Genomic DNA, 26164 nt, shown 5'->3' on the forward strand with positions numbered 1-26164 from the left:
TGGTCATTTTGATAAAAGAAAATAGGCAGCAGGGAAATCAAAAGCTCTTCCCACCAAGAGCCATAGCAGCATTATTAAGTCACCTGACAGTAGTTAAAAACGAATGGAAATGAGAATTGGCAGGAAAAGTGCTCTGCTAGAGGTTGTAGCCCTCGTAGTATTTGTGATATGTAATATAAATATGGCACTTTTGTATATGCCAAAAGCTGGCAAGTTTGCATGTTAACTGACACAAAGCAAGTCACCTGTAGCCATTTCCCCCCAGCTACTACTTGTGGTTTCTGAAAGTCACAACCTTCAGGCTAATCCTACTAATTCCAGCACCAGTCATTCCATTGACTATTCTATTTGTACATGCAATGCAGTTTTGACACACACATGGAGAATAAACCTTCTGCCCAGCAGAGTTTCCCCTCCTTCCTACAGACACACATACAATTTAAGACATGCTGCAAATCCCTCAGATGATATTACAACCAACATCCCTCCCCACCAAACACAGCAATATCCTGTTTGATCCTATTGTAGGCCAGAGGTTCTTTGTGTCCAATTTCCAGCAATGGACCCAGCAACAGACACTTTTTTTCCCTTGGACCCAATGAATTAAAGCGATCCACATCTGCTTTCCATACTTTCCCCAAAAAGAATTCAGGACGGCATTTTCAGAAATGCAGTGTTCATACAACTGGCCATAATCCCTAGCTCTGTTTTCCTTTCCTTTACATTAAACAGATGCATTCCTTTAGCGTGTAAAATTCATATAGAGGTACTATCTTCCAAAAGCAAAGGAACTTTATTACAGCAATTCCATCACAGTAATGGTCAATACATTCAGTCCAGACATACAGCAGGATCCACACAATGTACCTTTAGTTTGCATTTGGTATTATTAATACGTTAACGTTAATGTTTGGGGTATTTCACACAACAGGAAAATGCAGTGTTTAAAAGAGCTGGTTTTCACATTCTGTATTGCCAAACACTACACACACCCTTTATTTTCAAAAGTGATTCAGCAGTTTCCCTATTGTAGTCTGATTTCCATCTTTACATTTGAGGGATGTTGATTTTTCCATTATCATTTGTTCCTTTAGCACGGGCTCCGCTTTAACACTTAGAAGGTCACCATTGTCAGTGTTCCTTTTGATAAACCTAGCACTGTTTGCTCGCTTGAGTGTGCCTCCACCACTTTCCCTCGGATAAGAATCGTCAGAGGCTGTTGTCATCTTCATCCTAGGAAGCCTCTGAGACAGAGACCTTGTGAGGGCTGGAGCTTTGGAAGGGGCTGGCAAATCCACCTTGGCGCATTTTGAGGAAGAGGCCACTGTATTCCTTGCAAAGCTCGGAACTGGAGCTGGTGTCTTGGGGACAGGGGCCGTTGTGCTTTTGCTGGCTTCTGTAGGGGATGGGGGTTTGGTCAAAGAGCGGCACATCTTTGTTTCGTCATTCTTCGACTTGGGGACGTACCTGACTGGTTTCGAACTTGGCTTTTTGAAGGAGCCCTTGTGCTGGAGTGGCTCTCTCTCAAAATGACCGCTACTTGAAGCTGCCGTCCCCCTCTGGAATTTTGGCTCCTCTACAGATGTGCTCTGCTTGTACTGAGGTTTTGGCGCTGCATCTATGGAGTTCCCCCGGATGGAGTTGCGACGCGAGAGTCGTGCTTCGGGTGCACCCATGTCTCGGGGTGCTGGCTTAGGATCTGGCTTTTTGGTACAGCTCGGGGGTGCTGCTTTAGTTGATCTGGAAATGGGCACGACTTTTCTCATGCTTGCATTCTCCGAAGAATTCAGCGTTCTGACTGATGGTCTGGGGTGGTTGAGAGGACCACTGCCAGGTTTTGCAGCACTTGAAGATTTATCTTTCAGGGAATTCCTCTTTGGCCCCGCTGCGTCTTTGCTTCTCACAGGTTTTTCCTTTGGCAGACCTGACTTGCTGCCAGAGTCATCCTTATCAGCAGAAAGCGAGTTCAGGCCCAAAACGGCATCACCACCAGCCTGAAGATCATTCCTAAAAGGGGCAATAGCACCGTCTTTGCTGTTCACTTTGTTGTTACCCCCAAGCCTTGGATCATTTCCTTCTGGCAGATCGAACATCAAAGAACAGTCAGAAGTCTCAGATGTATGGAACATTGGTCCATGTGCCTGAATTCCTGAAACACTACCATCTGAGGATGTGGGGCTATCATTGCCTGGTTCCAGAGTTTCAGGGGAATGACCTGCTACTTTGGCTGCATGGTCAGCTTTAGATTTTCTGAAGGCTGGTATAGGAGGAGCTACTATGCCAGGAGTGTATAAGCTTGAGTCACCCAGAGTCTCCAAACCTCTCACATCAGCCTCAAAATGAACTGAAGATAGGCCCTCCACATCATCTGGTTCATGGGGGTCAAGCTTCAGCAGCCCTGGAACTTGTTCATCTTCTTCAAGGGACAAGTCCCAGGGGGCTGCATCTGTGGCTTTCGTACAAGGCACATCAAATCTATACTTGTCATTGCCAGCACTCTCTTGGTCGCTGTAGAGATTAGCATGGGCAGTGCTATCGTCCTCAAGGCCTACCATGTGATCAGAATGAGATGGGGGCAACTGGAAGTAGCTGCACTCCACGTCTTCTTCCGGTGCCTGGTGCAAGTGCAAGTTGGTTAAACCAAGATCTCCAGGCTCTCTAGATTCAGTCCAGGCTACGCTGGGTCTTGCTTGACCTGCATGCTCACGAGGAAGGCTGTTGAATTTGTTTGGATCCTCACCCTTTGAAATCTCCAGGAAACTCAACAGCTCTCTGTCTGCAGTGACTCCCAGGGAATGCCGGGAACGCCTGGTGCTGACATTTCTGTAAGAAGGACTTTGCGGTCTCTGCTGCAAGAAGGGCAGAAATTCTTCAAGTCCTCTCTTTGTCAACACCCCAACATCATTTTCACTGCTGCTCCTGCCAAAAGCTCCAAGATCCCCGGCAACCCATGATCGGCGTTTTAGCTCCAACTCCTTTAATCGCTGTTGCTGTTGAAGTTCTTGGGCCTCCCTTTCCTTGTTTTCCTGTTTAGAAAGAGAGAAGGGGCAGGGGGAAAGAATTCAAAAATTATAAATTTAACATTTTTACATTTTTCATGTTCTTCCCTGTCATTTGAGTTTGGTTCTTGAGTACAAATTACTATGACAACAATTTTCTGCTTAGGTACCAGTTAAAGCAGGAAAACATTCCCTCCCCCAATGGCATCTATTTAGGCCTGGCTGGTGAAGACGTTATGACATAATTGCTTTTTATGCTCAGGTTCATTATCCTGCAGCTTTCTCTGCAATTCAACTTAATTTGAATATTGTTCTGAATCCTAGTTAAATGGTACTGCTTAAGTAAGCCTCCAATTATAAAAACAAAACCATAATGTAGGTCAATGTAATAATGTAATTTACAAGTAAATGTAATAAAATTCTTGGTCAGGTTAAAACTTTCACAAACATAGTATATTGAATGCAGAAGGATACATTCTTAGATATTTATTACTTCTACTCTCAAAGTGCTCTCTCAAATAAGAAGTTGTTTATTTAAAGGGCAAAGGTGCCTATGACATGATTTTTCTTGCTCTTTCTTGAACAGGAAACTCTAAACCTTTGCTCATACATGATTGTATGCAACCTAAAAGCACTAAAGCAAACTAAACATTTTGTGGTTTTGGAAGACTTACAAGTAGAGCATGTGAAGCTGTCTCATACCTGGTCAGACTGCGCGTCTTTTTAGACAAGGGATGCAGCTCCTTTCCCAGGCACACACTTCCATGGGAGAAGGGGATGTTTAAAATTCCCCACTGTGATCTCCTCCTTCCCTCCAGGTCAACTGATTAGGAAGCTGCTGAGCAGTGGCAAATAGAGAGCTGCTCCTTTCAGAAATGTGATTTTGAGGTACCAGCTCCCAAAAGAATAGCAAGGAAAGCCTCTGCTTCCTAAAGCTATAGTAGCTGAAGAGGGAGGCAACTGGAGCATTGCAAACATCAGAAGAGACAGGGCATGTCCAATATCCTCCAAGGCTTGCAATACTCTGCCTATTTCCCACTTCAGCTACTGGTTGAAGGGGTGGTTCCCAAGAACGGCAATTTTTCAGTACCATTTGGACAATCACTGAGGAGAGGCTGCTGGAGTGAGCTAAATAGCATATGGGCCAGATACATCCTGCCAGTTTCTCACTTATTGTCTCATCCGAGGCTTCTTCCAGACTGTTGCTATTTTAAGGTCTGGTTCAATCACATACCAGAAAATTCAGGTTGCACAATTCAGATTGATTGGGTGCTCCTGCACAGCAATCCCACTCCCTTCCCCCTCCCTAAAATATGACTTCTTGCTGTAAGGACCTTGATGGGGAAATGCAAGAAAAGTGTGGGATAATGCTTGAAGTGACATCCTCTAACCTTCCCACAATCAAATCAGAATGAGTGCTCAATATGTAGCCAATGCCTTCAAATCTCCCTACTAACAAATTAGGATGAACAGTTAAGAAGATCACTCTGGAAGTGACTTGAGTGGCAGTAGCTCTCCAGGTTTTAAGGGAGAGATCTTTCCTGTCACCATCTACCCTATTTTTTATTTTAAACTGGAGGCATCAGTCATTGAATGTGGGAAGCATGTCCGCGACTGGACCTAATGGTCAGGGGACCCTTTACCTTTAAACTCTCCTCACCATATGAATGATATGCCCCCATCCAAGCTTCAACAATTGATTAGTTTAGGGCTATGATTGCAAAACAGTATGTCCCCCCACATGGTTAAATTCAATTTCTGAGCAAGCTCAGAATTTGGTAAGGAAAGTCGAATTCAGTATAAGGTTTCTAGGCCATGTGACAATAGGTTTGAAAGCATGTGGACATTGCCTGACGAAAATTCTGAAGACAGAGACTGGCTAAGCAGGAATCCAGGTCAGTTCTTCAGTACCAAATATAACTACTACTACTACTTACTACTACTACTACTACTACTACTACTTTAGTTATACCCCACCCATCTGGCTGGGTTTCCCCAGCCACTCTGGGCAGCTTACAGCCAAATATGTTTTGCTCACACAACTAGTACAAATGTGTAAACTGACCCAACAGATAAAGGATTTTCCGTTTTCTATGCAAATCTATAAATCAAGGAATAATGGTTAGGTTTGGGTTTAGCCTCTTGAGCATCCTTGGATCTATTGCAATACTGTTGCAGCCAGCACTTCTGCCACAGGCGGATTTAGGGGAGTGTGAGCAGTTTGCCTGCAGTAGGTGTCGACATGAGAGGGTGCCACAACAACAATGGACAATGGAAGGCAAGAGGTGGGGGGGCACCAGATTTTGGTGTCACACAGGATGCTGCTGAAATCTTAAAACCCAAAGTCCACCACAGCTTCTGCGGATGGGGTTTGTTAGGTGACTTCTGCCCAATGGGAGGTGTTCAATGCTAGTCCTACAGAGTAGACCAACTGAAGTTAATAAACATAGAATTGTAGAATCATGATTAACCTGGCTCCATTCATTTCAATGGGTGTACTCTGCAAAAGACTAGCATTCAATTCCACCCAGAGGCTTACCAAAGGCATACAAGAAGGACCATGGAGGAGTAGGAATTGCAACCCAGGTTTCCTACTGCCATATGTTCCAAACATAAAATTGCACACGCCATTTTACGTTTTTATTTAAGTACTCTCTTCATCCAGTTAGCAGCATTTTTATTCTGAGAAGCAACACCTGCTGCAAAAATAAAAAAATGTACACCGAGTGCACCTGCTTACACTGCTGTTCAACAGTTCAAGGCCACAGATGCATGACCTTTTGGATCAAAAGGAGCCAAATGCTCTTCAGTATACATACAGTATATGACTCCAGGCACTTTGCCTATTGTCGTTTTAAAAAAGCTCCAGTGTTTGCGTGCCTCAGGCACAGAGGCCAATCATGTGGCCACCTGCAGTTTTATCTCTAGACAATGGCTGGTGGTGTCTTTGCTCCCACCCTAAAAAACTGGGTTACAGCAGAATTCCACCCAAACACAAGACAATGGACCTGATAATGCCCTTTCCCCCTCCCCCATTAAAGACAATAAAAACCAAGAAAAGGCATTGTGGGAATTTGCTTGCAGAGATCTAGAGATGAAGGGCACTATACAAATTTAATAAGTAAATAAATTAAAATAATCCCAAACTGTGCCCAGCAAACAATGAAATTTAAATAGCTACAGTACAGCTTAATAAAATCTTTTCTGTAACAAAATGCTTGGTTTGAGGTTGGAAGAAGGCATTGTTGCAACAACTGTCCTACAACACACACAACTTTGTTCCATTATATCATATGAAGGATTACCACTATTAAAATCATCCAACAGTAATGCAGCTTAGTTACAGAAAAGTCAATGGATATTTCAGGTAATATTCAACAAAGCTTTACTCAGAATAAATTCTTTAAAATAAATCGGCATGATTAAGTTAGATTGGTTAATTTCAAAATGCCAAGTACAACTTAGCTGAATACTACCCTCACAGTTTTTTTTTAGAGATGTTCTTCTTACCTTAACGGCTTTGCTGAACCTAAGACAAAAATCCCTAAATATCTGAAAACACTCTTCCAGTTTCATGGTTTCTTTATCTTCGCATAAGAAGTCCATAAGGGCGTGTGTTTCCTTCAGCAGGTCTCGTTTCCAGCGCTCCAGCTCTTTTATCTCTTTTACAGCAAACTTAAGATAAAACCAAAATACAAATTAGGTCCAAACAGAGACTGACCAATTTTAGCATCTGTTAAAGTCTAGGATTAATGTTAACTGGCTAGAGACTACAGGACTATAGTGTTTGGAGCTGTTTGGCTGAAGCTTTGCTGCCCTAGATGAACATATATACCTTTTCTTCCAGTGGCCGAACAGGTTTTTTGAAACCTTCAAGACCAGTTTATTAGAAGCAATAGTGAATAAACAAATAAAAAAGATCAGAAGAAAAATATTCACTGAGCATATTCAGCACAGTGTCCGGAGTGCAGCGGAGCACATAAAACGCTGGAAACTCCTTCCTTGCAAGGTGGTGGTGAGTGAGCTCAAACTCTTGCTCTCTGGTTGTATTTATGATATCCATTTTGGAAAATGATATTTATGTCCTGTATTTTGCCCAACCTGTCATTTATTTTGCCCAACCAAAGGTGGCAACCCTACTTGCCACAAGCATTTGGTTGGTCATTGTGAGAACAGGATGCTAGACTGATCCAGCAAGCTTATATTATGTTTTTAAATGCACACTACAATTCCATCACAACACATTTTTAGACAGCTTGTAAGAACTCAGCCTTATACCTGCCTTTTAAACATCGTGAGAATTTGCCTATAGGAACACTTGGTTTGAAACTCAAATCCAGATTGAGATTTGACAAACACTGTTCAAGCAATATTTGCTTCATCAAGATAAGATGTTGCAGCCATGGATTTTAAGAAGATTAACTTGTTGTTTTCCTATCCCCCTTTGTTCATAACAAGCATGCACACGGGTACTTGCAAAAACCTTAACTCATCTAATAAAAGAGCATTATTTAACATTGAAGAAGCCAGTGCCAGAAATGTATTAATCTTTTGTTTTCTCGGTGGTTTCCCTTTCAAAGCAAGAAATCAAATGGGGAGCCCAAGGGTTTGCAAATGGGGAGTATGTAAGTGTTGCCTTCAGAAAGGTAGATAATCTTCACTTTGTCAGCCATCCAAAAAAGAAAAAAAGTGTCACTCAACAAGGCATTTATTAAGATAAGCTAAAGGAGCGACATGGAAAATTGGCTCCACCCTTCATATTAGTAGCTTATTCACAAGGATGGGAGAAGCCAAATTTTAAATCAGGTTACTCACCCACCATTTTTAGGAAGTATTATATAAGGTGAACCTTGTAAAATGCAGAGTGAGTCATTTGGAATTACTCCTGATGTTTAAAGCAAAAAACATGGATGCTAAAGAGATTCCAAACATGGCCTAATACTGCAAATTTAGTAGCAATGGGGCAGAATACAATTGTTCAGACACGGTAACAAAATGCTGAGCAGAGCATGGGAACCTATATAGTGGCAACTATAGGAAATGTGCAGCACAGAATCTAAAGTTCTCCGGAGCAATAAACAAATTGCACCTGAATATCTAAAGTGTGAACACAAAAACAGGTTATGAAATTACTGTTTGAACTGGGTTTGTAGACCATGCTTTTGTTACATCTGCTCCAAGCAAACCAGGGCTAGGGCAGCATTCCAGATTCTCCCATCTGCCTGCCAGCAAGCAACGTGACAAGCAGGTCTTGCTCTATAAGCATACCCACCGGGGAATGAGCTTTGCTTAGCAAGCTGAGCCATGATTTCATGCATACTCAGAATCTTAAACCAGGGGTAAGGCAAGAAACCAGAATTAAGCTCTATCTCTTGCACCCAGCCATTGAGAGCAAGATTTGCAGGTCCCCACCCTCAGCTACAGTTGAAGGGTTTTTGGAAAAAATGTGGCTGCTTCTGTTTGGTGCGAAGCCAACCCTTTCTACAGTTTTAGGAGCTATTGCTAGAAAACAGTACGAGCAAATGCTGCTTCCTACAGATGTTTTCAGCCACTCATAAAATAACCTCATTGATTAAAAAAAAAAAAAACAAAAACAAAAACATGGTACTTCACTTTCCTGTAATTCAGAAATCAAAGTTCCATAGAAAGAGAATGATGCAAATTATTTTAAAAAATTGGGAGCTATAAACCAATCAAATCTGATGTGTTAGACACATACCGGTATTCTCTGAGACACTGCCACTGGTGAAGTGTTACTCCAATTACTATTGTACTCATGTACAGAGACAAATGAGACTGTTTCTCATCTCCTCTAACGTCTCCATCAAGCATTTCACAAGAAGCAAACAGGTCTATGGGAAGGGGTCAGGAAGGGGTCAGAAAGCAGCCAGAATCTTTAAGTTTTCCTACATAACTGGGAGAGCTACAAACTTGTTCCTCTTTACAAAAAGCTGGGGTTCTCAGGATGTTACTGGATACCCAGGAAAGCCAAGTTGTGCAATTCACTGGATGACATCAGCATCTTCCCTGCAGACTACCAGTATTTAAACTGAAGCTTTTGTGGAATTGTTTGCAATGGATATCCAAACATATCAAATTAAAATAAAGCTACCCTCTCCAAAAAAACAACAAACGAACCAGCAAACCCAGAGATAAAGGCAGCACATAGGAGGGGTGTCTGCTAGAGGGAAAAAATGATTTTAAAATCTTTACTTCTTCACAAGCGAAATATAAATCAATAATTTAGTTCAGAAGCATTACTGAAATACAGTTTAGGGCCACCTAATTTAAGATGCAATGTGTCCTTGCTCTTCAAAGTAGCAGAGAAAATTGCAACTCTTGATGGCAGTTGCCTAAGCCTGATTGCCCCCACATTCAGCATTCTTCTCTGTAAAAAGGCTCTCTTGAAATGCTTACCAGAAGTATGAAACATTGTGGCAGGGCACTCCTAGACTAAATATTACAGCCTGTTAAGGACATCAGTGAAATTCATCAAGGGTGCAGAATATGGACATAAGAAGGAACTGAAGTGGCAGAAATCTCCCAACAAACCTGGAGGAAGCCTTCCATCTGGTGAAACAGTTCAGAGTCCCGACGAATATTATCCTTAAGAGACTTTGTTTTGACTGAGAGTGAATGGAGCTCTGCTTCTAAACTTTCAAGAGATATTCTGCAAGGAAAGAGTTGTAATTGAAAGCAATTTTAGAGAGAAGAGCTACCCACCAATAAGTGCTGACTACCTAGCTAATTAAAAACACACATATGACAGCAAGTGTTATAACACAACGAGGTGAACAAACTGGACCTGCCAGTTTAGCAGATCTTCCCACAGTAGAAGATATGACCTAATAATTTCCCCTCCCATTATTTTCAGTGATCAAGGTTTTATGCCAAAGCAATTTCATAAAGAAGTTTCAGTAATGGACTCTGACCAAAGGGCAAAATATTTCCCCAGACTACCTGTCACAAAATTAAAAGAGCCTGGGATTCCCAAGTCACAGATCTTGGGCACGCAAGCAGTCATAACAGTGGTGGAACATCTGCAATATTACAACTCCTGTTCTGTGCAGCCCTGTCCATTCTTGGTACATCATCACAGAAACTTAACTAATTTTTAAGGCAGGGGCTGAGTGCACAATGTTTTTTTCTTGAGGGCAATATTCCCTTGGGAATAATCTGTCAGGAGACACAGACCAATGGTGGGAAGAACCAGAGAGTAAAGTGTTATGGATGAACTAATCCAGAATCTGCTTTCATTTTCACCTTAGATTAGAATCCCAACCCTATTTAGCAGCAAGCTTCTTTTTTTGATGGGTAATTTCGGATATACAGAGTGGTTTTTTAGTGCTGTGTAACAGACCAATACAGCTACTGTTCTGATAGGCAAGTGGAAGTTAATTCTTTTCTAACATTAGCATTTTTTGCACACCCATGGCAGAAGCATACCAATATGCTCTCAAACAGCTTGACTGGTGGGGTAGGGTGGGAGTGTTTTTTTTCCCCAACCAGAGAAAAATTAAAAGACGGAAACAAAATGTTAATTAAATAGAGTATTGCTCCTTGTTGTAAACCTACACAGAAAGCGAGAAAACACTTTAGGAAGCCAGGAAAAATAAGGGAGGAATTCTAATGGGATGGAAGAATGTGACAGCTTAGTAGGCATGGTTGCATGTGGCCTCGGGGGGGTCACAGGTTGCCTATCATGTTCTTTAAGAAGCTCTAGTCACTTGTCTCATCACCCCCCCGTAACAGAGCTTCCCATCTGGTGATGAGAGAAGAAAAGGAACGGGCAACATGTATGTTTTCTTAACAGCCACATTATAACTCACTATCAATTAAAAAGAGAACCAATTGTTCTCAGTTCATTAGTTCCCTGCAAATTGATATCAGCTCTCAGTTTTTTTTAAAAAAAATAAACAACTGCACTATTTCTGCTCAACCTTATATAACTTGACTTTGAATTTTGGTTTTCTGCTTGCAGGATTTTTTAAAGGATTTGTCACCAAACCACAGGGATAATTCTTCCCCAAAACAGTTACCCTACCCAGGACAGTTGAGGGAAGTTGTTAAATCACCAAATAATCCCCTGTAATACCAATACTTAACTCTTAATCAGTTGTTCTATCAACAAAATTATGTGGAGACCAATAACCTTGAACAAGTTAGCCCTTAAAGATAAACTCAGAAAACCTCTAAACCTGAAGGCATGCTTCAGGCATCGTTCTATCCACAGTGAAAATGAAACCACAGAGTCTATAGTAAACACTTGTTAAGATCTCAGTTTTCACGCCAAAACTTTGTGCATGTATTGAAGTGCTTCACAAAGAAAGAAGTTCCCAGTCAACGTTCTCAGTTTTCTTGCTTACCTGGCTGCTTCTTGAACGTGCTGTAGTTTGTCTGAAAAGGCTAGAAGAACTCTATCCTTCTTTTGGGCTTCCTAAAACAAACAAGATGACCCCATAAAATTCCACTCCCATTCTGAAACCTACAGAACATAAACTTAAGAGGTCTTTTTGGAAGTGCAGCTGAAGAGGTTTCTGTTTTAAACCTGCTGTGTTTGTTTTAGAAGACTCTCTTTTAGAAGGCTAGGAAGGATCTAATTAAACAAGGTAAGAAAGACATTTTCTATTTTAGAGAGCCTGAGAATTAGTAATCCTTCAGTGAATTCAACCCAGGTGCACTAAGGAGAGCTATTAGGCAAAAGCAGTGTACTAATGCCATGTATGCAATCTAATACAATATTTCCTGCTTAATCTCCACCTAATATCCTCTCTTTTCTCTGTCCCCCTCCCCCGGCGCCTTCAGATTAGCTGTTAAACCTATTTGCACAGGGATATTCACAAAGTCACAGAAACTAATGCTAAGACTTAGAGCAAACTAGGCAAAGATTAACTATAATCACCATCAAGGTTAAACTAATTGCAAATTGACCATTATATACATGTAAGGAAAATCTCAATCTATGCAGTCAGTTTCAAAAGAAATAAGAGGGCATTGCCCTCCTCTTAAATCTTATGAGAATCACATACACCTGTGAAGTATTATCAGCAAGTAATCCATCAGATCAGGTAGCTTCTTCACAAACAACAATTTAAGATTGGCATAGCTAGGTAGACAGGACAATCTAGAACTGGGAATTTTAAATATAATATCCAGAAAGTGCTTGTTCCAAGACTTCTAACTGCATGCTTACTCTGCATGCTTACTCTGCACATTTCAGCATTGCAACCATAAATTAATGAAACCTGTGAAGAGCTTAACAATAACCATAAAAATTAAATGCCGCTCTTAAATTCTGTGGCATGCATGCCCCCCCAGCCTATCAATCACCTCCCCCTGCTGCTTTTCTGCAGCCTGCTATCTTGGAAATGATTGTTATTTACATACCAAAGCAACAAAATGAAGCAGATTCATCCCAGGCTTGTTTGCTTTTGTATCTGCCAACTTGAGTAATGAGGATAGCTTAAAGCCAACTGCATTGCCAGCATATCCTCCCTAAGGAGTGGAGGGAGGGGGGTTATGGAAAAGACAGACAGAAGAGGTACAAGATGTCAATCTGCAATACTGTAAATTCTGATCCTCTCCCCCAATGCCCCAAAATGAAGCTTGTCCACTTACTGCATTCATAATATTCCCAGCCTGAAGGACCAAGTGCAATATGGAATGTAACTCTTCACAGCACATTAGCTCTGCAAAAAAACAACAACATAAGGTTCTGAAACCATGGGCTGTTTTCAAATGGCATCCAAGAAAGATTTTATTGCTCCAGAAAAATTGCAGTCAAACTAGGCATTATTTTTTTTGGAGGGCGATTAAAGGAAAGTTCCCAGGCAAGGTAAGGGAAAAGGCAAAAACCCTACTGCCAAGCCTCACCCTGACTGGAACACTGAGTATTTGGGAATCAACTCTGCAAAGAGTCTGACCAGATTGCCTGTTCACTTAACAGTGATGTACAAACCAGCACTACAGCCTGGTATGGTGCTTGACATTATTTATGGGATAGTTAAGTCAGCAGAGCATGAGACTCTTAATCCCAAGGTCGTGGGTTCGAGACCCATGTTGGGCAAAAGATTACAACATTGCAGGGCTTTGGGCTAGATGGCTCACATGGTCTCTTTCAGCTCTACAGTTCTAGGATTCTATTCCTAACTGTTAAATGTTTTAAGTCACTCGCTTACCAATAAAAGAAGAGCAAGTAATCTAATAAACCTGAAGAGGCAGAATATACCCTGTTTCTCCTAAAATAAGACATAGCCATAAAATAAGCCATAGCAGGATTTCTATGCATTTGCAAAATATAAGCCGTTCCCCAAAAATAAGCCATACCCCGAAAATAAGCCATAGTGACGTGGTACCGCCCATTAAAACAGCCTGGAGAGGCGTGGCTATGCAGCGTACCGATGCGACACGGTTAAAATAAGACATCCCCTGAAAATAAGCCATACTGTGTTTTGTTGAGCGAAAAAAAATATAAGACGGTGTCTTATTTTAGGAGAAACACGGTAGATGCAGTTTTGACTATTTAGTATCACCAAGGCTGTCAGACAATGGGCAACTAACCTGTAACCCTCCAAATGTTGCTGGACTACAACTCTCACCAGCCCAAACTAGCATGGTCAACAATCAGGGAGCATGAGAGATGTACCGGTAATCCATCATCATCTTGGGGAGTCATAGTTCTTTCAATATACTGATTAACCTAGTGTGCAGCATTGGAAGCCAACACATTGTCAGCCTACAAGCACTTTTTATTCCTCAACTTATTAATTTGCACATTTCTGAAAGAGGCCACTATTGTTCTTGTTCAATAGATGTGACCTAAAGGCCAAAAGGTTTTCCTGTAACCAATGCTTATGTACCCAGGCCACAATTAAATTCATATATTATAAGGAGCATGTGGGAGGAAGCAAGAAAATGAAACAGGAACTTGGAATGGTCTGTTTGAGAAATGCTGCAGTTTCTGGGTCAGTTCATGAACTGCAAAATGCTAATTTGGATGTATGAAGTGTTTAGACAGAGCTACAAATATAGTATGATTTATTTTTATTAGATCCCACCCTTCCTCTAGGGAGAGCCTAGGAAAGTTAACCATCATAATAAACACTACAAAACAGTTTTTTAAAAAATCACAAACCACTGACCAGCAAGAAATAAAACATATCAGAAACAGCAAGATGTAGTACCGGAATAATTAACCTATATGCAATTCTTAACATATTGAAATAGTGTACATTATCTATGTACAGCCAAGTCCCTGCTGATGCTTCCCTCCTCATTTTTAAGCGCTTACTATAAAGCCATTAGTGGGACGCAGGTGGCGTTGTGGGTTAAACCACAGAGCCTAGGGCTTGCTGATCAGAAGGTCAGCGGTTCGAATCCCCGTGACGGGGTGAGCTCCCGTTGCTCGGTCCCTGCTCCTGCCAACCTAGCAATTCGAAAGCACGTCAAAGTGCAAGTAGATAAATAGGTACTGCTCCGGCGGGAAGGTAAACAGCATTTCCGTGCACTGCTCTGGTTCGCCAGAAGCGGCTTAATCATGCTGGCCACATGACCCGGAAGCTGTAAGCTGGCTCCCTCGGCCAATAAAGCGAGATGAGCACCGCAACCCCAGAGTCGTCCATGACTGGACCTAATGGTCAGGGGCCCCTTTACCTTTATAAAGCCATTACTCCTTAATGCCAGAACACTTCTCTGTGCACTTGGCAAGTAGCTAGCGATCAATGACCTTATAGCTCTTAAAAGCAGATTCAAGCCTGAGTGGGCACACCTGCCAACCTGGAATGCCGATGAGAAATGCAGTGTAGGAACTGGAGTGATGGTAAGGAGAACTTCTCAAGGCTTTATTGGCTTCATTCATATAGGATACTAACCTATGGTTTATTTTAACTGTGGTTTGCAGTTTTGTAGATGAGCAAGTAACCGTGGCTTGTTTTGCCTAATTGTAACTGCTCTGTAGCCAGGTGGGCATCTAGGGCAGGGCATGAAAATGAACCAGGGTTATGCCAGGAATGCAAAATCAGGTGCGATGAGAAACCATGGTGAAATACAAGATGAAATTTGTAAACCAACTTCAAACCATGGTCTTTGATTTGATCACAACCTGATTCAAGGTGGATCACAATGACAGGACTACAACCACAGAAATATAAAGTGGGGGGAAATGGACATGCGTTTTGGCTCTATGAGGGTCCCAGATGAAGATTACCAGAATGGATGCCACTATTCCCCAAATGAGAAAATACTGCAAGTTATTTCATATACAGGAAAGGGAATATCATCAGTACAAGTGGGAAAATGACTTCAATAATGTGGCCTTGTGATCATAGTTAAGAATTGTGAGACACATATCAAACTGATAACACACACGCACCCTTGTGGAATGTGTCAGAGCTGGCTAGCTTCCTTTAAATAGATAATAGGTACCTGAAATTCCAGATCTCATCTCCCTAGTTAAGTTGATTAACCTGCTAAGAAAAACAAGTGCCTAATGCATGCTGCAGCATGTTTAATTACCCTTTGTAGCCATTCTTATAATTGTCATGTCTTTCTGAAGAGAAGTACAAGATGGGGAGAATTCTTTTTTTAACACCATGGCTTCGAGTCGCAGTGAATAGCTGAAAAACAAACAAATTAAGATTTAGAACTGGTATACAAGCGAGAGAGAATTTATAGTGAATAGAAAAGGGCTTAGCGTTTCCTTACTTTGGCACCTGGATTAGTAGGTACATAAAAGAATCTGCTTGACACAGTTTTGATAGGTCTCCATTGAAATCCTTTAATTTCTTTACCTAGGAATGGGGGGAGGGAGACAAGAGGTTGATAAGAATCAAATTGGTCACTGGTCAAACTAATGTTGGGTTTTTTTGTGTGTGTGCCAAACTAATGTTAAAGAATGAACTGAGATTTAAGAGCTCACCATATTAAAAATTGCTTTTGGTGCTAGGACTAGATCTTATGGCAGATAGCTACATCAAAAACAAACCCATGCATATATTACCAAGTAACATCAGGTTTGCCATTGTCCTTTAGGTTTCTCTTCCCCAGATTCACCTGTCTGTCTACTATTTTTATTTGCAGGAGCAGGATATTTCAGCACAACATCGTCTCATTCATTTTCTGCCACTAACATTTATTGCGCGGGAGAGATAGGACACTGGGCTGCTGTTTCCAACAAGGGTCCTTTGTCTGCTGTAAGATCTAGTTCAAGCCCAAGACACTTTGTTGGGTTTTTTTGTTTCTGTTTCTTGCTTTCTTTTTGGCAAAGCTTGATAGCACACATCTAGAAAGTATGCCACCATGCTCAAAATGTTACATTTCCTAAAACAAGCTTACACTTTCTTTTGCCTCCACATTTATTTATTTAAATGTTTTTATACTACCTTTCATAGCAAGGCACTTCACCAGGCATAGGCAAACTCAGCCCTCCAGATGTTTTGGGGCTACAACTCCCATCATCCCTAGCTAACAGGACCAGTGGTCAGGGATGATGGGAGTTGTAGTCCCAAAACATCTGGAGAGCTGAGTTTGCCTATGCCTGCACTTCACAAAGGAAAGACAGGACAAAGGCTTCCCAGGACCCACACTGTTGCCAACTGATGACAGGAACTTTGCAGAGCCCCTCTCCCCACATGCCAACTGCTGAGCTGTGGTGCCCCATTTGCTCCTTATCAGGGAAAAATGGAATTGTGAGTTATGAGCCCTTGAGTTGCTGTGTGCTCAGGCAGGGTGTATGTGTAGCCCTTGTCTGGAGACTGTATCACAGCAAACCTTCCCAGCTGCTCCTACCTAGCTCTTGGTGTGTCTGGCTCCCTGCAGGGCTGAACTGCGTCTGATAAACCTACTCTTCTTTCAACCATACTTTTTTTGAAAATGTAATTGTGAAGAAAGCTGGACTCTAGAAAAACAACCTAGTTCTCTCCGTGGTTAGAACTAACAAGGTGGCAAAGAGTTGTTTAAAATATTCTTAATATTCTTAATATTTTAAATCTCATGGCAGTGTACAATAAAAAAACACATTAAAACAACCATAAAATAAAAAAAATACAGAACAAATGAACAACACTGAATCCAGTTAATTATCTGGAAATTCTTGGCAAAAACCAACATTTTCAGCAGGTAATGAAATATAAAAATGATAGGAGCCTGGTACATCCCCCCCCCACTAAATTTAACTGTCACTCACACATGCCTCTGTTTCAAACATGGGCTCGAGTCAGACTTTTGCCTGCATGCAAAATATTGCTTTGGGGCAGCAGAAAGCATCAATGAATAAGTGCATTGCTAGGAAAAGCTGAGGTTTCCACAAGCATAAATGTGTTCATTTGACTGCTTATCATTGAAATGTTCTGTCTGACAGGTATCAGGCATGCAGAGGACCACAAGATCAATCTCCATGTTGTCACAAAACTGGCATAAGGCACACACACCTGGCAGTTAATAGTACTGAGCACTACAAGATAGCACAAGACAGCCTGCCAACACATTATGACTGAAATTATCAAAAACAAGTTGTGTCTCATTTCTCCCTCCCTCCCTCCCTTCATTTTTCCTTTAGGGGGACAATTTCACACAAATTTCACACATTCTTGGCCTTTACTCAGACAAGGATATGGTATCTACATTACTTTTGGAAAACGTGAGCCTACATACTTTACAATTTGTGGGTAGGTTAATAGAACATGAAGAGGAAAATAGTTTACTTAAAAAAACAACAACTAACTTTTACACACTTCTAAACTTGCAACACCTAAAGCAAACCTGTAAGAATTTTTAAAACCTCTTAAAAAAGTTAATAATTGCTTTGCTGCACAGATAATTGAATCACTCCTACTTATTATGCAAATTAATGATAGTGATATCTGTTATGTATTTGTTTAGTGCTCCTTGAATCCTTCATAGACATTGACTGTGGAAGCTGTGGGTGTACAGATGGCTTCAGCACTCATAAGGTACTTTTTAAAAAGGCACTCATGCTGAAGACAAGGGTAGGCAAAATACAAATTCAACGTTAACTGGCTATGCATTATCAGGGCAGGTATATTTCATAAGGCATGATGTTAATAGGCTAGTCTGGGCGGAAATGGAGGTGGACAGCTTCTCTCATCCCATCGTACCCTCACCCTTTTGCATACCTGGTTCTGAATTCTAAAACTAGAAGTGAGAGACATGGCAAGAAGTTGCACCCTTTACTGTATGAATCCATAAACTAAATCCCAGATTTGTAAGGGGACAAGGGGGTGGGGTGGAGATACATTGGTGTGATTAGGTATTGTGAAGGCAAAAGCATTCTGCACATGTTCAAACACCCTCTGTATTGTACACATTCAAAAACTGAGCCCCAATGTTTGTTTTCAGATCTGGGATGTGCCCAAGAGCCACTTAAACAAACCCTACCTATATCCCAATGTTTTAAAACTTGGATAACATTGGAGCAAAGCTTCCCTTTGTTCAGTTACCATTATCTTTATAGACTTAAATGTCTGGCTCCCTCACAGTCAGTAACACAGTGATGCTGCTCACATAGGTTGTTTGGATTCCTGCCATTTCCCCCTCCACTGAGACTATGAACATTGGTATGGAAACAGATAATGCAAATATCCAAATGCAGAGCAGAATATATCTGGTGGCAATCTATAAAACAAGGGTGGTTTATGAACTGGGTCTTTGAAAATATGCTACGTCCACCACCCATTTAAGAGATGAGAATGCTTCCAAAGAGATGAATGGAACCCATTTCCTTAGTATAAGAATTATGAGTTGGACATCACATATATCTGAAGAAGTGTGCATGCACACGAAAGCTCATACCAACAACAAACAAATAACAAACTTAGTTGGTCTCTAAGGTGTTACTGGAAGGAATTTTTTTATTTTTTATTTTGTTTCGACTATGGCAGACCAACACGGCTACCTACCTGTAACTATCACATATATTATCAGTTCTCGGCCTGGGAGGTGGGCAACAACTGAATGAAAAAGAATGAAGCAAGTCCTATCTACAGTATATAGTTTCTGCATACAGTAGATCTTGCTACAGGGAAGGTATTTCTATGCTATTAAGTACAGATTTGGCCCAAAAACAGTTTTGCACATTCAGGATTTGGTGTTATTTTGTGTATACAACAATGCAACTCTTGTGAATATTTCTTACCCCCCCCCCAAAAGAAATGTTATAAAGTAAATGATGTATTATTTAATATAACACAAGCCACTTGCCACTTCTCTATCTTCATGCTTGATTTCTATTTTTCTTTCCCCCAACCTATTTGCATTTCAGTTTTGGTACATCTTTTTAAAAGACAACCCAATGACTGAACATTGCTTAAGCACCTTGCTCCAAATGTCACAGACCTCTGACAAATGAGAAATATGCACTTTCTAAATGAGCAGGTACAATAAGGAATAACTGCTCGAGAGAAGAACTTCAGTAGCCTATTGCTTCCTAATGAGCCATTTGCTACTGATGGATAGATAGATACTTTGGCAGGGAATACTCTGCAAAGGAAGTATTTCAAGGGCAGGGACCTGTAAACAGGGTGATTCATTGTTCAACTCTGAATCAATGAAAGTTGAATTCTGTAACAATGTAAACTAAGCGAAACGGTGTAAACAAGAGTCCATAAATTTAGTCACCATGGAAACTGTCCGTTCTTCCTCTGGCAATCACCCCTGCCCTCATCTTCAACTTCCTGAGCTTCAAAAGGTGCTGCCTCTTTCCTGAACCTAAGCTTCTAGGGGGAAGGTTCCCAGTCTCCATACTGCACTTTATAGAAACATTCTGAGCAGCTCCAAAGCACAGTGTGAAATCAGAGATGAGACTCTGCTCCTATCCTGAACCCTTCGGTCTTCTGAGAGCTTAGGAAAGGGGCACAACATTTGTGGACTTCTGTATGTGTTCAGGGAGCTATGCAGGAGGATCCTGTAGTGTGACTGCTGCCGCCTTCTGAACTCTGTTTACATTCTGAACTCATAATAAAAGCCAGAATGTTTTTTACTATACACCCAGTAGCAAATACAGTCGTACCTCGGGTTAAGAACTTAATTTGTTCTGGAGGTCCGTTCTTAACCTGAAACCGTTCTTAACCTGAGGTACTGTACCACTTTAGCTAATGGGGCCTCCCGCTGCTGTTGTGCCGCTGCTGCGCGATTTCTGTTCTGATCCTGAAGCAAAGTTCTTAACCTGAGGTACTATTTCTGGGTTAGCGGAGTCTATAACCTGCAGCGTCTGTAACCTGAAGCATCTGTAACCCGAGGTACCACTGTACAATGGCTAAAGAATTGTAGCACACAGGATATATGGGTAGCTAAAATGCTGGCTTAAGTGCAACAATAGTTTGGGGGTTAACATGCTAGCTTCTTAGTTTGCTCAGATCTTTAAGCTAACACTTCAATAAAGAGCTTGCTTGCATTACAGCAAATTGTTGCCAAGTGTGACTATTTTAATTACTTCTACACTGTAGCAGTAAAACTGTGCAAGTCGAAGCATGTTGGTGTTGAGTTATACCAAAAACATCCATGATATGGCATACATTTGAACGCAGCCCTAATTGCAATACTACTATTCCCTCACTTCCTTCGGCTTTGCACACCACCCTCTCTTCTTTCCCCGTCCATCTGTGTAAAGTCATCTCATCTGGCAGCTCTTCGTCTTTAACAATGCTTACTGTCACACTTCTCATTCCTGGGAACTCACATGCTCATGGAATCAGCTATACTTTCCCTAGAAGACTCCCAAGGCTACCCTTGACATTCCACACTTTTCAGACCCAGACCTTTGTGTGTGTGCTCACGCATGTACACATACATGTTTCTCCCTTCTCTTGCATCTGAGACAGAATGCAGAAGTCATTGCTCAGCTTCCCTCCACCCCCCCCCCAAAAAAACCCAAACACATACACGCATCCTGTTCCTTTGGAACCACCGTTAGAGAAACCTATTTCCCTTTGTTCCTAAATATGCAACTTTTGCCATGTCTTCATCTTTGTTCCTTCCTTCTCTTCTTATACACAAGCTGGAGGAGGAGACACCTTACAACTTCTGGTTCCTCCCTCCCCCCCAAAAAAATATCTAAAAGAAGTCATTTTTCTCTGTTTGTATCTACTGTTGGGATACTCCTTCATGACTGGGTCATCCTGGGCCTCAACTCTGGTCTCCGCTAAAGCCATCTTTCCCTTCAGTGATAACATCTGCAAGCCAGTTTATATATTCAGGGAAGTATCTGACATAGTCCTCCATATGAAAAGAGGTTCTGTATGAAGGTGCCAAGGAGCAATTCCACATGAACATTCTGTGGTGGTCCTGGATGTCAGAGTTGGTTTTCCATGAAATACTCAATATCTACAAACTTCTGTTCTTACAGTTAAATGGACTTTTTTTACTCTTCAGTCCCCAATAATCTATTTATTTTCTCTCTCTTTCTGTCAGCACATAGAACACCTTCTCTCAACCATCCTGCTCTTATGCCTGAAGCCAGTGGCATAATAAGCCTCTGCGCTGCTGGGGGTGGCGGCGGCGCAGAGGCACCACCCTGGGGGAGGGGCACGATGCGTGCGTCGTGACGTCATTGTGATGTCACGACGCACGTGGATGCAGAAAGGGGGAATTTCCCCCTTTCCGCGGCTTTTTTCCAGCGAGGAGTGGGCCAGCGAGGAGGGGGTGTCATGCCAGTGACAAGCGTGACACCCCCCTCGCTGGCCTGCCCCCCCGCTGAAAAAAAGCAGCGGAAAGGGGGAAAAGAGAAGCAGAGCAGGCGCTTGAATGCGCCTGCTCTGCTTCCTTTCCCCCCCTCCCAGCTGTTTTTTTCGGCGGGGGGGCCAGCAAGGAGGGGGTGTCATGCTGGCCCACCAAAAAATAGCCGCTGGAAGGGGGGAAAGGCGACATGCCCCCGTTCGGGGCCCGTCCGGCGGGGTAGGGTGTGAGGGGCCAGCCAAAGTGTCACCCCCCCTCCCCTGGAACTAGGGGCGGCCTGCCCCCGCCCCCCCTTGCTATGCCCCTGCCTGAAGCAACTTCTCTATTACTGTGCTTCAAATTTCCATTCTTCTTTTTAGTTCCTCCACACAATCCAGTTTCCCCCCAGAAATATTTTCCTGGCGTATTCTGTTACTGGCTATTGCCTTCCTACTCCTCAGGGTTGTCTTTTCTTGCCCATCAGCAATGTTTCATCACTTATACAATCCTTCCACTAAGCAAGACTGAATATGTAACAAAAACTGCTCTCAAAAAATGCTCAAGAGCACAACAGGAAAGGAGTAATTAAGATCCCTAATGGATACTGACAGTTCCATAACACCACCTTTAAAAGATATAGCTTTAGTATCCTCCTAAACAACATTTGCTCAAATTTAACATTGCTTTAAGGTTGCTGTAATGTCAGGTTTTGTGACATTACGTAGCAAGTCACAGGATAAGAATTATATTTTTGGTTTAATCCTGACCTGAGTTCAGCAGGGTTCCACTGCTGCTGAAGAAAGGGGGCAGGGTGAGTTATTTATTTATTTATCCCTCCTACTCTCCACAGCCACCAGTGCTCCCTGAAAAACTGCCCCTGGGAGTTTTGGGGACCCCCCTAGAATATTGTTTGAGGTGGTACTTGGGCTGCAGATGGAATAATAAACTTTTGCTGGATCTTAGCTCCCAGAATCAATGGAAGAAACCCTTCCATCCATACAGGATCAAGTCTGGATCAGACTCACTATCTTGGCCAGTTAGAACACACACACACATCCCCAAGACACATCTTTCTCATCTTCAAAAACATGTAGCTAATCGTCCCTGTTCAATTTACAGAAGTTTTTCAACACAATCCTCCTCTTACCTCTTCTGTTTCTGGCAATAACTTGATGAGTTCACGTAGTATCTCAGAACCATAGAGATCACTTCTTCCTGAGTGGAGATCTTCAATTATGGATTCAACTGATCTTGGTGGCGAAATATAACAAAGACATACAGTTTGATCTAGGAAGTTTGCATTTCCATAGGCTAGAACATTAGATTTCTTGCATGTTCAAGAACACAACCAATCTGTTTTTGCTTTATATGCTACGACAGCTTCATTGCTACAACTTTCAGTGGCCATGCATGGTATTCATATAAGTGTCCTCATTGCAGGTTCCACTGAAATGAATACAACTGTCTAGAACAATAATACACTAATGCAAATACAACCCACAATTTTTACTCTTTGCGTTTTTCACATATAAAATAAATGACTTTAGAAAAATAAAACATTAATCTTCAAATTATAATGGGTTTCAATCCTTGAAGAGAAACATTGAGCTCAACTGAAAATGAAGTATCTAACTACAGACTGCTCAACTTTACAAATGCAGTGTTCAGAATGGAATGTAAGATTAGCACATGTATAAGGAAAATACAGTACAAGTAAAGTTGACAAATCTGCACCCCATTTTTAGCTAGATTGGGCTTGTAGCCATATTACTTATGGTGAGGTATTTCTCATTTTCTACCATATTTTTATCACCATTTCTGACAGTTGCAATAGTTATGTAACGTCTTACTTTTTAAACTGCTTAAGAAAGATCCCAATATTCATACTTCTTTTGGCATCCAAAATATTAATCTGAAAAAAAGAGAGCAAGATGCATTAAAAGGCTTGTTCAAACAGAATGTTTTAATAATGCTGGATTACTTTGCTTACATTTCCTGGCATGGAAAAGCAGAAGAAAGTTCTACCCTATAGCAAATACAAGGATAATTCTTCTGTGATATGCAGATCATCCCAAATACTGTGTAAACATTCATACACAATGAAAGAAGTTGCCATTAGAGCCAACTATCCGTAAACCAGAAGTTACTTCTCTCTTTTTCCCCTATACAAACTTTACAATGCATGTATCCAGCACAATACTGTTAACAGTTCATACTGTTACACATGAAACATCATCACCTCTACGAACTGAAGTTGACTTTAAGTACTGCTGCCTTAGAACATAAATAATACACTTTAAGCTTTTTTTAAAATAGTGTTGCATCTTTATGATTCTATTTGTTTAATATCCATCTGACAAAAAAACCCAGATTGGATCCATGGTTTTCACATTCATGCTAACTAAAATTCATTTTACCTTAGCACTAATACTATAATACTATATTGCTAGAGTATAATTCTTATCAGCCCCTGCAAACATTAAGGAATTGTGGGAGTTGTAGCCCAGCCAGGGGTTAGCCAACATTGCTGTGCATGGTTGCACATACACAAATGAATGATAAGAAACAAAGGTGAAAATATTTTTTTTGGGGGGGGAGATACAATACAAATGAAACCTGAAGACTATCCTAACGCTCTAAAGTTTTCTTGACTCCTTTTGATATACCTGCCTACCCATTTGAATCTGTGGCTAGTCTTGAAATGCTAAAAGCCCAAATAAGTATGTGGGTTCCATTTTGCACACTCCAGACTGGGGGTCAGCAACCTTTTTCAACTGTGGGCCGCTCCACCGTCCCTCAGACCATGTGGTGGGCCGGATTATTTTTTTTTTTGGGGGGGGGGGAATGAACGAATTCCTATGCCCCACAAATAACCCAGAGATGCATTTTAAATAAAAGCACACATTCTACTCATGTAAAAACACCAGGCTGGCCCCACAAATAACCCAGAGATGCATTTTAAATAAAAGGACACATTCTACTCATGTAAAAACACGCTGATTCCCGGACTGTCTTCGGGCCGAATTGAGAAGGCAATTGGGCCTCATCTGGCCCACTGGCCTTAGGTTGCCTACCCGTGCTCCAGACACATTACTTCACCACATTCTACACTGGAATCTAAAAAAGCCAGAAACAATTACCTGGAATGATGCCACCTTATGTTATTAGGTAAATACATTGCATTGGTAACTTGGCTTTCATTGCTGCTATTAACCCCCATGCAGTTCATTAGCAGAAGAAAACTGCTTTATGACAACTGTCACCTGTAGGCCAGCAAAGGTGACATAATGTCTTTGTACAAGAATAGACTAGTCTATACACAGTGTAGACTAGTCTAGCAGCCCTCAGTTAAATTCTTCTTAGGATAGCATAACACACCACACTTGGTAATCTAAAACTAAAAATATACTGTATTGTTCAATTCCTTGAAGCAGGGGTGAAAATATGAATTGTGGTTTTTGTGTTGTAAGTACTTACAGGGATGTGGGTGGCGCTGTGGGCTAAACCACAGAGCCTAGGACTTACCGATCAGAAGGTCGGGGGTTCGAATCCCCGCGACGGGGTGAGCTCCCGTTGCTCGGTCCCAGCTCCTGCCAACCTAGCAGTTTGAAAGCACATCAAAGTGCAAGTAGATAAAAAGGTACCGCTCTGGCGGGAAGGTAAACGGCATTTCCGTGCGCTGTTCTGGTTCACCAGAAGCAGCTTAGTCACGCTGGCCACATGACCCGGAAGCTGTACGCCGGCTCCCTCGGCCAATAAAGCGAGATGAGCGCCACAACCCCAGAGTCGTCTGGACTGGACCTAATGGTCAGGGGTCCCTTTACCTTACTTACAAAACAGGACGCGGGTGGTGCTGTGGTCTAAACCACAGAGCCTAGGGCTTGCCGATCAGAAGGTCGGCAGTTCGAATCCCCGCGACGGGGTGAGCTCCCCTTGCTCGGTCCCTGCTCCTGCCAACCTAGCAATTCAAAAGCACGTCAAAGTGCAAGTAGATAAATAGGTACCACTCTGGTGGGAAGGTAAACAGCGTTTCTATGTGCTGCTCTGGTTCACCAGAAGCGGCTTAGTCATGCTGGCCACATGACCTGGAAGCTGTACGCCGGCTCCCTCGGCCAGTAAAGCGAGATGAGCGGTGCAACCACAGAGTCATGTGTGACTGGACCTGACGGTCAGGGGTCCCTTTACTCACAAAATACAGTTGTTTGACTCATGCAAAGTCCGAGTTATCAGTTAGTCATTCCAATGTTATAATGTTGATTGATAATAGAAGTAACATCAGAATTCTCCTCCAAATGACTCTATGGTCTGGAAAGTAGTTACAGGCTAAGTTGCACTGTTCCTGACTCTTAGTAAGGAGTAAAAATAGCCAAGATCCATTGATCCCTGGACATGCAACTCCAGATGGTGGAGATGTCAGGCACTATCCTGACGCCCAGGCATCTTCACTTAGTTGCAAGTGGGCAATAGTCGGGTACAAAATGCGCCTGGCACCTCGCCAA

At 41.9% G+C, this 26164-nt stretch overlaps 1 protein-coding gene across 1 annotated transcript in view; it reads right to left on the minus strand.

The window, feature by feature from the left end:
* Positions 1-589: 589 nt before the first annotated feature.
* The window catches only part of FHDC1 (FH2 domain containing 1), a 46700-nt gene continuing 21125 nt past the window's right edge, over positions 590-26164 (minus strand). Inside the window, exons 3-12 of the mRNA XM_033159863.1 lie at positions 23516-23577; positions 22813-22915; positions 15702-15787; positions 15513-15613; positions 12618-12688; positions 12387-12494; positions 11366-11436; positions 9552-9669; positions 6510-6674; positions 590-3026 (exon numbers count right to left, since the gene is read on the minus strand). Coding sequence (XP_033015754.1) covers positions 1002-3026; positions 6510-6674; positions 9552-9669; positions 11366-11436; positions 12387-12494; positions 12618-12688; positions 15513-15613; positions 15702-15787; positions 22813-22915; positions 23516-23577 — 2910 coding nt within the window. The 3' untranslated portion in view covers positions 590-1001. The remainder of the gene's footprint in view (positions 3027-6509; positions 6675-9551; positions 9670-11365; positions 11437-12386; positions 12495-12617; positions 12689-15512; positions 15614-15701; positions 15788-22812; positions 22916-23515; positions 23578-26164) is intronic.

The sequence above is a fragment of the Lacerta agilis genome, chromosome 9, assembly GCF_009819535.1.
Source record: "Lacerta agilis isolate rLacAgi1 chromosome 9, rLacAgi1.pri, whole genome shotgun sequence".
Classification (NCBI taxonomy): Eukaryota; Metazoa; Chordata; class Lepidosauria; order Squamata; family Lacertidae; genus Lacerta; species Lacerta agilis.